We start from the raw sequence: 14,152 nt of genomic DNA, 5'->3' as shown, positions 1-14,152 counted from the left end.
AGTCCTGGGAGTGTGTTGCAGCTGTTCAGGTGCACAAACCTAACGCACCTCTCCAGCGGTCCCAGCAGTTCTCAATGAACTGATCACCTGCGGGGGGCGTGGTTAACTTACAAATGTTTGTCATTGATTTTGTGTCTCATGTGAGAAACAAAGTAAAAGAAACAGCAACAGAACACTTTCTCTGTCTTCATGGAACAAATGAATCATGTCATGTAAAAGCCTGTATGTCTGTATCTCGTATTGGATCGATTGCGCCATCTACTGGATGAACATGGAACACAGAACAACTACGCGAGGCGTTCACGTACGCGGTGTGTTGCGCACGGTGCACATCAGAAACTGCGACCGCACGCGTGTGTGAACGCGTGACAACATTTGTCAAACAGTGACAGACAGACGTGCGCACGCTGCTTCGTACGCACACAGCTTCTTGTTACGCGTGAAATACAGTCTGCACGTAACAACGCACGCACGCACGCACGCATAACAAAATTCTCATGCGTGCACACACCCGTTGCTGCGCATCTCTCTGGTTGTTTTGACATTGATATACCTTCATAACACACACACACACACACACACACACACACACACACACACACACACACACACACACTCATGGATGTTGTTGAATAGCCACTGGAGTGTCTTCACAAGGCTATTACAGCCAAAGTGGTATTTTAAGCTGCAACCTCAATCAGAGTTCAAATAGGGAAAAATGACAGGTTTGGGAGTGATTTTTTCCTGCAGGACAATGCTTTTCCAAACACCTTAGGGCACGATTTCCATGCAACAACTGTGGAGAGCTGTTTTGATTGCTTTTCAATCAAGCGAGACAAACACTAATTAGATTTTTTTTTTTTTTTTTGAGGAACTGCAGAATTATAGGCTTTTTTCATGAAGCGTGAATGACTGGCACTTCTCTGATAGCTTCTGCAACACTCCTCTGTTTGGACCGGCTATTTGCTGTCAGGACTTTATTTTATATATATATATATATATATATATATATATAGAGAGAGAGAGAGATAGATAGATAGATAGATAGATAGATAGATAGATAGATAGATAGAGACAGTAAATTCTTACAATGCACAGCCAGACTGGGAAAGTGCATCTGCGCAAATTGCGCTTGAGAGCTTTTTATTTGGTGTTTATTGAATTTTCCTGAATGGTCTCTTATTGCTGTATCAAATAAGATCATTATTGACAGCATGTTTTAATTGACATGGATACTTCCACTTACTGCTCCTGATCTCACCATTGACTTTATTTACTGTAGGTTTTTTTAAAGACCATATCAGTCCTAAAAACAGATCTTTACCTGATTCTGTGGCTGAACCTAGTCTTGTTATGTTTGCCCTGTATGACAGGCATGACTTAATGAACCACAGTGAGATTATAGCATGTAGCCCCCAAAGAGTCAGAGGTTTTTTTCTCTTTTTTTTATTAGTTTGCATTACCTCGCAGTACTTACTGCATTCCCTCTGATCCACAGAGAAAGTCTGAGCTGTATTATGATCTGTTATGTAATGTAACTAAGTACATTTAATCAAGTCCAGTAAAATTTAAAAAACTTGTACTTTACTTGACTATTTTTATTTTCTGTTACTTTATACTTTCAGTCCACTACGCTTTGGAGGCCAACATGGTACCTTTTGACTTCACTACATCTATTTGACCAGTTATTGTGCCAATTACATCCTGCGACAGAGCCAAAGCAGGTAGTTTCTAAATGTTAAAAAAAAAAAAGGTTCCAATTATCAGAAAAAATGCAGAATATCTGATCCAAAGATGGAACATTGGCAGTGGCATTCTTCTTATTCTTCATATAAACCAGGCTTATTATTGTTTGACCTATGCAAGCATTCTCAAACTGCTAGCCCCCGCGCCACAAATTATTTAATTTGTCAGTTCAGTGCAAGGTTTCAATAAGTTATTCAAGAGAAGGGAAAAGATTTGCACTAACTGTTAAAAGGTAATCATATGAATATGTAAACAAACTGCTCTGTATTTTTGTATTATTATGTTAATAATAATAATAATGAGGAATAAAAATGCAAATTTCAGAAATTTTAGCAGTGGCCCCAGGTTAATTTGAGTTTGAGACCCCTGGCCTATGGTATACTGTATATACATACATTTAAATGTATTAATGATTTACTTATACTTGTACTTTTGAGACTTAAGTACATTTGTTACCAGAAAATGACTTACCAATAACCCGTTGGTGGACACTGGCGTTGAGGGAGGCTGTCAAACTGAAGAAGGAGGCCTTTCGGGCTTGGTTGGCCCAGGCTTCTTCTGAAGCAGCAGACAGGTACAGACAGGCCAGCCTCGGCGGTCGCTGAAGCAAAAACCTGGGTGTGGGAGGAGTTTGGGGAGGCCATGGAGAAGGACTCAAGGAAGTTCTTGCAAACCATCCCACAATTCAGAAAGGGAAAGCAGAGCTTAGCCCAGGCTGGTTCAGCAGGGGAGGAGTACTGCTGACACGCCTAGGGATATTGTCGGGCAGTGGAAAGAGCACTTTGAGGAGCTCCTGAACCAACTAACATAACCTCTGAAGTAGAGGCAGAGTCTGAAGACACAGGGGAATACTCATCCATATCACTGGCAGAGGTCGCTGGGGTAGTCAAGAAGCTCCCCAGTGGCAAGGCACCAGGGGTGGATGAGATTCACCCTGAGATGCTGAAGGCTCTGGACATTGTTGGGCTGTCTTAGTTGACAAACCTCTTCAGTGTCGCCTGGAGGTCTGGAACTGGGGTGGTGGCTCCCATCTTTAAGAATTCAATTCCGGAGGAACAATGAGGATTCCGTCCTGGTTTTCAAACAACAGACCAGCATTTTACCCTTGCGGTCTTGCCGGGGGGGTCATGGAAGTTTGCCCAACCAATCTACATGTGTTTTGTGGATTTAGAGAAAGCCTCCGACCGGGTCCCCCATGGAGTACTGTGAGGGGTACTGGGCCCTTTGCTACGGGCTATCCGGTCCTTGTATGACCAAAGTGAGAGCTGTGTCAGTATACTCGGCACTAAGTCAAGCCTGTTTCCGATGGGTGTTGGACTCCCCCAGAGTTGTCCCTTGTCCCGGATCCTGTTTGTGATTTTCATGGACAGGATCTCAAGGCGCAGCCGTGGGGATGAAAGTGTCCGATTTGGGAACCTCAAAATTGCGTCACTGCTCTATGCACATGACATGATTTTGCTGGCTTCTTTGGTCCATGACCCCCAGCAGGCACTGGGGTGGTTTACAGTCGTGTATGAAGTGTGAAGCGGTTTGGTTGAGGGTCAGCACCTCTAAGTCTGAAAATGTCAGATTGCCCCCTCCAGTTTGGGGGAGAGCTCCTGCCCCGAATGAAGGAGTTTAAGTATCGTGGGGTCTTGTTCACAGAGTGATGGGAAAATGGAGCGTGAGATGGACAGGAGGTTTTGTGCAGCATCAGCTGTCCTGCTGGTGCGGACCGCCGTGGTGAAGAGGGAGCTGAAGGCGAAGATCTCTATCAGTCCATCTACATTCAGACCCTCACCTATGGCCACAAGCTGTGTATAGTGACTGAAAGAGCAACATCACAGATACAAGTGGCTGAAATGAGTTTCCTCCGCAGGGTGGTGGGATCCTCCAAGAGGGACTGGAAAGCGTTGCCAGGGAGAAGGAGGTCTGAGATCCCCATGATGACACAGTGCGCCTAGCCCCCCCAATTCCCAAGTGTCCTAGCAAATACTCTATAGGGCTGAGGAGAGGCGTCTGCAGAGAATAACCCATGACACTCTGGAGCCCCCAATGCCCCATCCCACAGGCAGAACAAAGCCCCGAGGAGACCCCTAGTCTAGCTGCAACAGAGAAAAGGAAAGAGACACCCCGAAACCACCCGTTGGCAAAAGAAAACAATGGAGCCCCTACCACCACAAAATCCCCCCCACAGCCACAACCCCACCCTGGCCCTTACTGAACACCAAAAGGGGCACCCAAAGACAGAGAAAGCCAAGCACCCAGCAGCAGCACGGGAAGCCCCCTAGAATACCACAACATCATGCTAGGATAACACCTGCACAAACCCACAGAGCCCAAACCAGGCTGAGCGCACGCTGCCATCAATGTAGAAGGGGAAAACACCAAGACACCCTAAAACCCATGCACACTCCCCATAAGACTCAACTCCCCACCCAAACCGCCAAACCCACATTATCATCTGCAATGATATCTGAAACTAATTTTAAATAGAAGCATCCGCACCAGCGGTCTTGAGTTTGCTTTCAAAATTATCAACAGTCTCTGCACATTCTGTTCTTCAGGCAGGCTGTTTTAGAGATGTCACCTGAGGGTTCTAGAGGGTTCATAGGCTAATGGCAAATCTGATAAATAGGCAGGACCAAAACCAATAAATCAAATCAAATCAAATCAATCAAATCAATTTTATTTATATAGTGCAAATCACAATCACATTGCCTCAATGGTTTTTACAATCTGTACAGTGAACAGCATCCTCCGTCCTTAGACCCTCTATTTGAGTGAGGAAAAACTTGCCATGTTGATGAAAAAAAACAACTTTTAACAGAGGAAAAAATAAATAAAGAAGATGGAAGAAACCTCAGGAAGAGCCACAGAGGAGGGATCCCTCTCCCAGGACGGACAGACATGCCATAGATGTCACATGTACAGAAAAGAACAACAAATCACAGTTTAGAAGTTGCATTGACAGAATATCTGATACAAATCATAATATATGTAAAGTGTGTGGATCCAGGAGAGGACTGAGCAGGCCTAGGCATCGCCAAGTGGTGCCTGAGTCACACGACCTCCCCTCCACTCGGGTGACCTGGAAGGCCACACAATACAATTAGCAGTAAAACAGAAAAGATCAGAGTGAAGAGGCAATACATTTTACAGAAATACAGATATAAGGAGATAGTAAAATAGAGGAGAGCAATTATCACTGATCACTGATTCAATGAATGAATAAAAGCTGGTTTATAATTATAAATAAGTAAAATAATCTTAAAATTGATTCTGAAGCTCCCAGGTAGCCAATGCAGATATTTTAAAATTGATGTAATGTATGCTCTCTTTCTGGTCAGGTGCCAGAAAAGGTGCACCTGAGTTCAAGTTATTCAAGTTGAATGATATTCTTTTTTTAGGGAGACCAAAAAGTAAAATTACAGTAGTCAATTCTGCATGTAATAAAATCATATATTCATGTCTGTGTTGACTTGAGAGAGGCATGCCCACACTCTGGCCATGTTCTTTAGATGATAAAAGGCAGTCTTAGTTATGTTTCTTGTGTGGCGCTCAAAGCTCAGATCAGAATCCAAGATAACTCCTGGGTTTTTAACTTGTTGAGAGGGGTTTAATACCAATGCTTGCAGTTTCACATTGAGTTTGGCTCACTGGGTTTTAGTACAAATTACCAAGACTTCAGTTTTGTCCTGATTGAGCTGTAGAAAATTTTCAGTCATCTTATCTATTGGTCCTGTCAAGTGCAAGATAGGGCCCTAAATGTATATGACCTGACTTTCATAACGGGATCGTCTTGTAGTTACAGGCTTGATACTGCATTTCAACATTTGTAGGCATTACACCACTGGATATTTGTAATGAGACCTCTGGACATCTCCAGCTGTGTTTGTGGCGACTTAAATGCAACTTAACTCCCATATTATCTTTCCTTTCAATCTGAGTGTTTCCCTAAACAATCAGTGTATGGGTCAAGAATGGACTAGACCAACACACTCTCTGTTCCTATGGATCAGAGGAATGCAAAATCTATTGAGAGGAAACACAAAAGTAGTTTAGAAATGTCCCACTGTGACCGTTTGAGGGCGTTGTGCGATTGCACCCACTGTACTGCATGGATATTTTATTTTCAAATGCATACATATTTGTAAATTAATTAATTGTTTCTAGAAGACAGAATGAGCTGTCTGCAGCCCTTTGTTCTATAAATTAGAGCTGCAGCTGGGCAGGTACTATTTTATGTATTCATTTATTTATTTATTACAAATGACTGGAAAAATGTTTTACGCCATGTCATGTCATGTCATCTCTTGTCATACGGGAACCTAAAAGCAATACTGTCTATGACTATGGGTCAAGAATAAGGAAATTATTAATGTGAAAGCAATGTAGCTATAGCAGTGTAAAGAATGAGAATGACCTATACCCTCCCTCCTCTCCTGCTCCAACCCGCAGATTTCTGGATTCTAAAGTGGTTATTACAGATGGACTACAAAATACCTTTGACTAACGAGCATTTACAGTTTACGCTGAAACAAGCGCAAAAAGTACAACAGTACCATGGATTAGATCATACAGCTATTTGTAACAAAAGTAGAAGCAGTAGCATCCAGTTTGCTAATTCTTTATTTTTAGAGTTCAACCTTTTTCTCTGTTGCCTGAAAATAACTGTTTGATTTAGGCTAATTTAAAGGTACATTACAGACCATGTTTTAAGAAAGTTATTTGAGTTTAGTAGTTGTTGATTTTTTTTTTCTGAGTAATTTTCTAGAAAGCTTTCTTTAAATCCAATTTAAAAAAAAATAAAAAAATCATTTATTTCCTATCAGAAATTACTAATTATATGTGCGCACATATTTGTAAAATGTATTTATATAGCTTTTGTTTGAATATCATTTCTTTAATTTCTCATTTGCTAACACACACATTTTACAGGTCCACCAATATTGTGGTACGTAGCAAGTAACATGTTTGAAAATAAAATTCTTTGAAATTACCTCCAAATTACTACAATAATTAACCTCAAAGTTTATTAAAATTTAACCAAATATAATTTGAAATTTATATTCTGCTGTCTTCCCATAAGCAGTTACTAATTAGCTTGTAATGTCTTTAATACATTTCCAGGAAACTTTCAAGTGCTTTCTGACCCTTCTGCTGATCATTCCATTTTAATTTCTCACAAGTTTCGGTGAAAGTTCCCTTAAGCAGGCCACTGCACTGAAGTGAGTTGTAGCATTAATTTCCAGGTAGCTTGTGCCCAACTTCTGCAGTTCAGTAAATTGAAGTACAAATTGTAATTAAAGTTCTATTTAAATTCTATTAATTCTATTTAAAGTCTATAACTTAAAGACATCACCAGCTATTTACCTGCTTCTTGGAAAATAGCAGAATATTATTATTAAATAACGTTACATTTTGAGGTAATAATTGTGGTAATTAGGGAGTTATTTTAAAGTAATTTCAAACGCTTTACTTGGTTATTACCAACTTCTTGCCCTAAAATTTCCAGACCTGTACAATGAAGTCTCAGTTTTATCCATATCTGTTAATGAGTTTCTTTAGCCTTTGATCCCGTGTCCTCTGCTGCTGCTGTGACATACAAATCTGCACCACTACTGATGAATGTAACTTCTGACAGAGTTCAGACTTCACTTTCAATTTTTTGACAAGAAAAAATGACAAACAAATATGCTTCAAAAATACATTTAGGTTTTGGCAAATGCATTTCCATGTGCCATCCAAATGAATGCTAGATATAGTGTGCATACATTCCCTCCTCTCTCTCTTTCCTTCATTTCTCACTCTTTTTCTCTCACTACATTTACATATTGTAAATTGACTCGGTTATCCATACTCTCTCCCGCTCTTCCCACTCTTGGAATCCACATTAACATGGATTGAAATTGTTTGTGGCATGTGTTTTATTTCATTTTGTTTTTTTCATGCTTATCTCTTATCCTAGATTTCTTCTTATACCTTTTTCCCTGCCAAATAAATCACTAGTCATGCTGCAAGCTATTTTCAGCAAATTTTTTTATCAGTGGATAATATGTCAATAGGAAAATTATAAAATATTCATGGCTATTGTGCCCGTAGCCTGAAAAGATGCCAATCCATACATCTGACTTTGGATGTAATGCTTTGATTCAGCCAACATGGTATCGATATTTCTCTGAATGTGAGCAGACCCGTGCTGCAGTGGTGGACTGATTTGTCGTGTGCTGTATTCCCTGTTAATGACACTCTGTTTCTCCCGCCTCTGTCTCGGCTTGCAGACGGACGCCGCACTGATGTACGATGCTGTGCACGTGGTGGCCGTGGCTGTGCAGCAGTCTCAGCAGATCACTGTCAGCTCATTACAGTGCAACCGACACAAGCCCTGGCGCTTTGGGAACCGCTTCATGGCCCTCATCAAAGAGGTAGATGCTCCTTTACCTGCTGCCTGCTATGTCTTCTTCCTCAACATACTGAGCACCTTCACACAGAACACATATCCTCTCAGGAAAGCAGACGGAGACAGAATGTAAATAAGGCTGAGACTGTCAACAAGGAGGGGAATATAAATAAATAAAATTACTTATCTAGGTATTTATTTATATGAAATACATTTTATTGTCTGTGTACATACATATTCCCTAGAGGAGTGTAGCCATCTTGAGCCTGCTCTTTGAATTTCCGCCTAAATCACCCATGCAGAAACAAACATTATCTAAATTTTTGGTAATTGCCTCACAGTTTGCTGCATTTGTTAAACTAGGACCGTTAATCCTGATCTCTCTCTATATGGAACGGCCGGGGATTAAGCAACCTATATTTAGGGCTCTCTAACCCTCTGTTTGCCTAGTTTGCAGAGATCATGAGAAGACTGCTAAAAAATAAACTGTGTGGCAGGTGTTGGATCCACATAAATATATACACACACACACACACACACACACACACACACACACACACACACACACACACACACATATATATATATTAGACGCATTATTTTACACTCATTTACATTTCATTTGTCTTCATTTTACTTCACTACTCGTTAGTTATAGATCCACGTTGTCATAAACATTCAAACCAACAGTGTCACTCATGCAATTGCACTTCCGTACTTGCGCTTGTAGTAGAAGTATAATAATCATCAACACCGTTCAGTTGTAAAATTAAATCAATACTTCCTCAGTCAGTTCTTTCTCACCATCACATTCCCCTCGTCCCGGAGCGCAGCGGAGAGGGACGGACTGTTTCATAACTAACTGATCTAATTATTATCATCGATGGTAGAAATCCAAGATAATGTCTTTATCTCTATAACGGACTTGAGTCAAAATTAAACCGCACCACCAGACATGAGAAATTCTTCGACCAAATAGCATTAAAGAATGAATACTGTGAATATATTTCACCAAGTAAGGTTTTAGTTTTCATGTGGTTGTTGTGTGTGAAATCGTTGCAGTGGACACGAATGTGCTGTCAGGTGCACGCTGTGCACTCTGTGCTGGAGACACTGGAGACAGTGCAGTTCCGGCACACACACTCTGCCTTCTCTTGTCAGCTCTCCTGGTACATCCTCAACACCTGCACATATGGATTGTAAAAATGATCAAAGCCTAAAAATAAAGCCAGTGACAGCTCTCATACACTCGTTAGACTCTATATCCTCATTGTGAGTCCTGATCATAATGCAGGCCGAGTTCACCGTGACAAAACTGTTCATGGATCAAACTTCCATTTTCAAATGATGGTCAGGGATACTACTGATTGGCGTGAATAATTTCGGCGTGTGAAGCAGTCCTTGTGATCACTGTAAACATATTGATGGATGCACAGACTTTCACTGTCCTCGCACTGCTAAAGGACAACATGAGTGGACAAATTAATAAACAAGTGTTTTCTAACCTCCAACTCAGACACAAACATTTCTGTGCCAGAAATCAACATTTTCTTCATCTTGCTCTTGGTCCTGGCTTTGATTCACTATATAGGACCATTGATGAGAGGGCTGATCCATGTGCACACATTTCCAGCTTGATTTGGGATTTATTAAAGGAAATTGTTGCACACCCATACCCCCACTTCCAACATCTATGCTCTGCACAAAATTACATGCCACTATCTTTGAAATACCCTCCACTAGTCCTGAGCGATATGGCTGAAACGTCTACCATGATAATGAAGTGTCATATCGGTCGATATATAGATAATTATTGACCTTTTTTAATCACCTGTGCTATTGTTATCATTTACAAAAGACCAGGTGAGAAAAAGGTCAAATTAAATGTCTTTATTTTACATTTAACCACTTAATCAATGCCCACAGGTTATAATTATGTTAATACAACAATGACAATCACACAAATAAGTTAAAATACTGCCATAATGGCGAGCTGACCTGCCCTTTTTTGCACCCATAGTGCAATAGATGTGAGATTTGATAGCAAGCATTAATGGAAATCATTTGAAATGCATGCAGATAATTCAAATACAGTACATTCTTGTTTACTGGGGTCACTTTTGAACCCCTCATAGACTTGTTGAGGTCAGTTGACCCCTATTTCAGAACCACTTTGCTGGCTGAAGTGGAGTTTTTTGTATAAGTCTTACCCTTAGTGCCTCTTTTTTAGAATCTTCAACTAGACCAAAACCTCCTTAAAAGCATCAGCCACCTATTTTGTGGCAGTTAAACCAAAGGGTCACTGTGCTGGTGTGTAATGGTGCTGGGTGCTTTCCCTGAGGTGCATAGGAATGTGCCCCACAGCAAAGCACCCAATTGAAATGTGACTTCTTTGAATCCAGTGACATGTTTCTCAGCCCCTCTAAAGTCAAGGTTACTCTGTGCCTGTGATAAAATAGTGTTCTCCACTTGATGTTCAAGCCTTTTACTGGTTCTGTCCAAAAGAAGCTTTTATGTTTCCTTTTGATTTGTAAATTAGCTTTTTCAAAAATATTTCCTTTTAGTAATTTTGGCTACAACACTGACTTCATAGCTCTCAACTCAGCCTTTCATTATAAACATGCTGTCAAAGGGCTCGCTTAGGACTTGAACAAACAGACCTAACCTAGCTGTTAGTGTTTTCTCTTGTAAAATGTTGCCACAAAGACATGAAATCAAGTCAGATGGTATTTTTAAATCAATATCTGCTCACAGCAGTGGTAGACTGACTATCAATTTTTGCAGGCTAATACAAATTCTGTTACTATATACCAATATAAAACTAATGAAATTAAGGTGAAATTGAGCATATCAATTAGCTGAAAAACAACACGAACAGCCCCTAGAGTCAGAGGTGGCCATACCTCAAAATATGAAGATGAGACAGAGTAATGATATGCTTAACCTTAAATGTTGTTGGAAAAAGTTTGGTCTGATGGTGTAAAAGGAAAGTTCAGTGGGTCACCAATATACATCAGATTTATCCACTAAGAATAATGAATGTCCACAGCAGACTCTGTCTGTGCAGGCTGGTCATTTGTTCTGATTGTAATATGCACAAAGTTACATTTTGTCCTGACAATGACAATATTCCTAAATTAATGTGGGAAACAGTTCTCTTACATATTGAACAGAGCGTGGGAGAAACTCTGAGTTAATTTTTTGCCTACAGACCCAGGACAGATCATGGATTGTTCAAAATGGAAAGGGTTAATCCTCTGAGGAGTATAAATGTGCTAATTAAGTTTCATGGCCATTGATATTTTTAGTTTACAATTTCAAAATCTTGACCTAACATGGATAAAGTTTCACCAATTGCTATTTTCTTGGTTGATTCAGATTTCTATTTTTTAAAAGTCTGACCTGACTATTAAATAACTCTTAACATCTTACTGAAAAGCCAGATTACAGGACCTGCTCTCCATCTCACTCACACAAATCTCAAAATAAAGTGCTCCGTTAGCCGACTGCTAAGCATTTACACAGTGTATTACAGCATATCCAGGACTCCAATTGTAAAAGTTACAAACAGAAAGAGTCTGCATGTAATGTGCTGCAGTTGAGTGAGTGAGTGAGTGAGTGAGTGAGTGAGTGAGTGAGTGAGTGAGTGAGTGGGAATAAAATGTTATGATTTAGACAATGGAGCTTCTGTTTTTTTATATTATAAAAGTGTAATTCCTAAACTTCAGCCACTATGTTGTACTTTCCCACTTTCGCTCCGTGTCTGTGTGGAACCGCTCCTGCGGGGAAACACACAGGCAGTAGAGGAGAAAGACGCTACGAGAAATGCAGTAAAGACTCTCATATAAATTAGGTAAATATTTAGGTAAAATATTTTCTTTCTTTCTTTCTTTCAGTTTGGACTGGCACAGGGGTAGTGGGTGGCATATGTGGAAATGGTTATGTCTGTCAGAGTAGGTCATGGCCGATCATGCTAAAAAACAGCTGAATCCGGTCTCTGGCCGATCAATCGGTGCATCTCTAGTCATGTATGTTCCTGCTGTGGCGTGATGTTAAGACACCAACATTTGCAGGAATCCTCCTCTGGTGACTATAAATATCCATACTAGATTTCCAGGCAAAATGCAGTGGATAAAATGATCATATAAAGACTGTCTGTGGATAAGGAAGAAATCCACATATCGTTATCTTGCCTCAACAGTTGATAGATATGCTCCCCTCATCCTCGGTGATTGTCATTCATAATAATTCTCCATTGGAGCGACATATCCTTGTTTCTGTGAACAGCACTGGTATCAATGGAGAGACATTCAGACTCTGAGTCAAAGTAGTATGACAAATGCTTTCCAGCACAGTTGTCTGTACTGAGTGAGTAACTTCCAGATCTGTGACTCCCACTCATCTGACTAAAGATAGGCCCTGAAGTCCCCGGCTTCCAGTCAGAGCAGCATTGTGATGATTTGCTGTACCTGAGAAAAAAGCCTTTCCTGCTCTGAGCCACTTTCATGCTACATTGTATCCCATCACACCCCTAAATATCTGTAAAGATTGGGTAATTGCCTTCCCACTGTTACAAATGCAGCCCCACAGACTGTGTAGGCACCTTGATGCCAGAGAAGACTGTACAGAAAGAAGCAGTGTGTGGAAGAGGGAGAAATTGAAAGAGTGTGTTTGTTCACACTCTTTGACTGTTTCCCCTCGAACACTGCAATCAAAAAGATATTTGAAAGCGGAGTGGCAGACTTGATGCTGATGGTTGGATGTTTTCTCTGATATTCTCTGTGTCTCTGCATCTCTCTCTCATTAGGCCCACTGGGATGGCCTGACGGGGAGAATCACTTTCAACCGGACAAACGGCTTGAGGACAGACTTTGACCTCGATGTCATCAGTCTGAAGGAGGAGGGGCTTGAGAAGGTATGTGTGTGTGTGTGTGTGTGCCCTTATGAGCGACAAGGTGATGATGAGATAGAACACATTAAATCAATGTGTGAATGTAGCAGTGATTCTTCAAAGATCAACACACAACTCTATGCCGTAATACCTCATTCACATGTAGGTAAACATGCGTTGTATCCTTTCTGGTCATGGGAGGCTTTCTGGTCACTCGCTGGCAGCCAGAGAGGTCAAACAGTGATGGAGAAAAGTGGCTGTGTATTCCAAAGAATTGATGATTCAACCAGTGACTCATGTGTTTACTTTCCTTCCAAGATGGGAAGGTCGATATCAGCCTCATGTTTGTGTGTTCAGCACAGAGCTGGAGTCAGGACATGGTTTGCCAACCATCTCATAAAGACTGGAAGTAGGAAGAAACAGCTGACCTGGTTCTGTCCAATGTTCAAAAATACTTGTACCACCAATTCTACTGACTCCTTTGTCAGTCTCTACAACAAAAAGAAATGTAAATGTGTCATTCTATAACCAACAGCTGGGTGAAGTGACTGTGCACAGCTTTCTGTCCAAGTCTGATTGTCAGAGTGAGGTTGCCAGCTTTGGTACCAACATGCCTGTACAGAGACCAGAAGTTTGTGCATTAAATAAATTAGATACATTGTCTTAATTCATGAGCTTAAGAGGTTTCAGTAGCTATAATGTATGTGTGAACTTTAACTTTGTACTAGCATCTGATTGTTAATTGTTAATGAGCTACCTAAGCATGAGATCTGCCTACCTAATTACTACCTAATTTACTGTCTCACTAATGACATCATATTTGCCCTTTGCACATATTTAAACTAAACACAAAAAAAAGACAACACAAGTGTTTCCAGAGGACACTAAAAAGTGCTGAACACGGCCTGGACACGCTAGCTGTTGCTACAGTTTGTGATGTGTTGCTGCACATGTGTCGACAAATTTATAAAGATAGTCTTCTAATCTGCTGGTGCTTTGTCTATTTGCATGTTTTTTAAAACCCTTTTATGAAGAATTTGAAAAGTGGCTCATCCCAGTGAGGGCAATACAAATGTTTGACCTGCAGACAGAAATAGACTGGAAACAAAATTTACGTAGTAGTTGTCTCTTAC

At 40.6% G+C, this 14,152-nt stretch overlaps 1 protein-coding gene across 4 annotated transcripts in view; it reads left to right on the top strand.

The window, feature by feature from the left end:
• Nucleotides 1-14,152, top strand: part of grik2 (glutamate receptor, ionotropic, kainate 2) — a 303,295-nt gene that overhangs the window by 176,690 nt on the left and 112,453 nt on the right. For all 4 annotated transcript variants that reach the window (XM_084357024.1, XM_084357025.1, XM_084357026.1 and 1 more), the window contains exons 8-9: nucleotides 8,010-8,153; nucleotides 12,936-13,043. In XM_084357024.1, the coding sequence (XP_084213150.1) occupies nucleotides 8,010-8,153; nucleotides 12,936-13,043 (252 nt within the window). The remainder of the gene's footprint in view (nucleotides 1-8,009; nucleotides 8,154-12,935; nucleotides 13,044-14,152) is intronic.

The sequence above is a fragment of the Pagrus pagrus genome, assembly GCF_965226575.1.
Source record: "Pagrus pagrus genome assembly, chromosome: 7".
Taxonomy (NCBI): domain Eukaryota; kingdom Metazoa; phylum Chordata; class Actinopteri; order Spariformes; family Sparidae; genus Pagrus; species Pagrus pagrus.
This window is presented reverse-complemented; position numbering and strand designations above follow the sequence as displayed.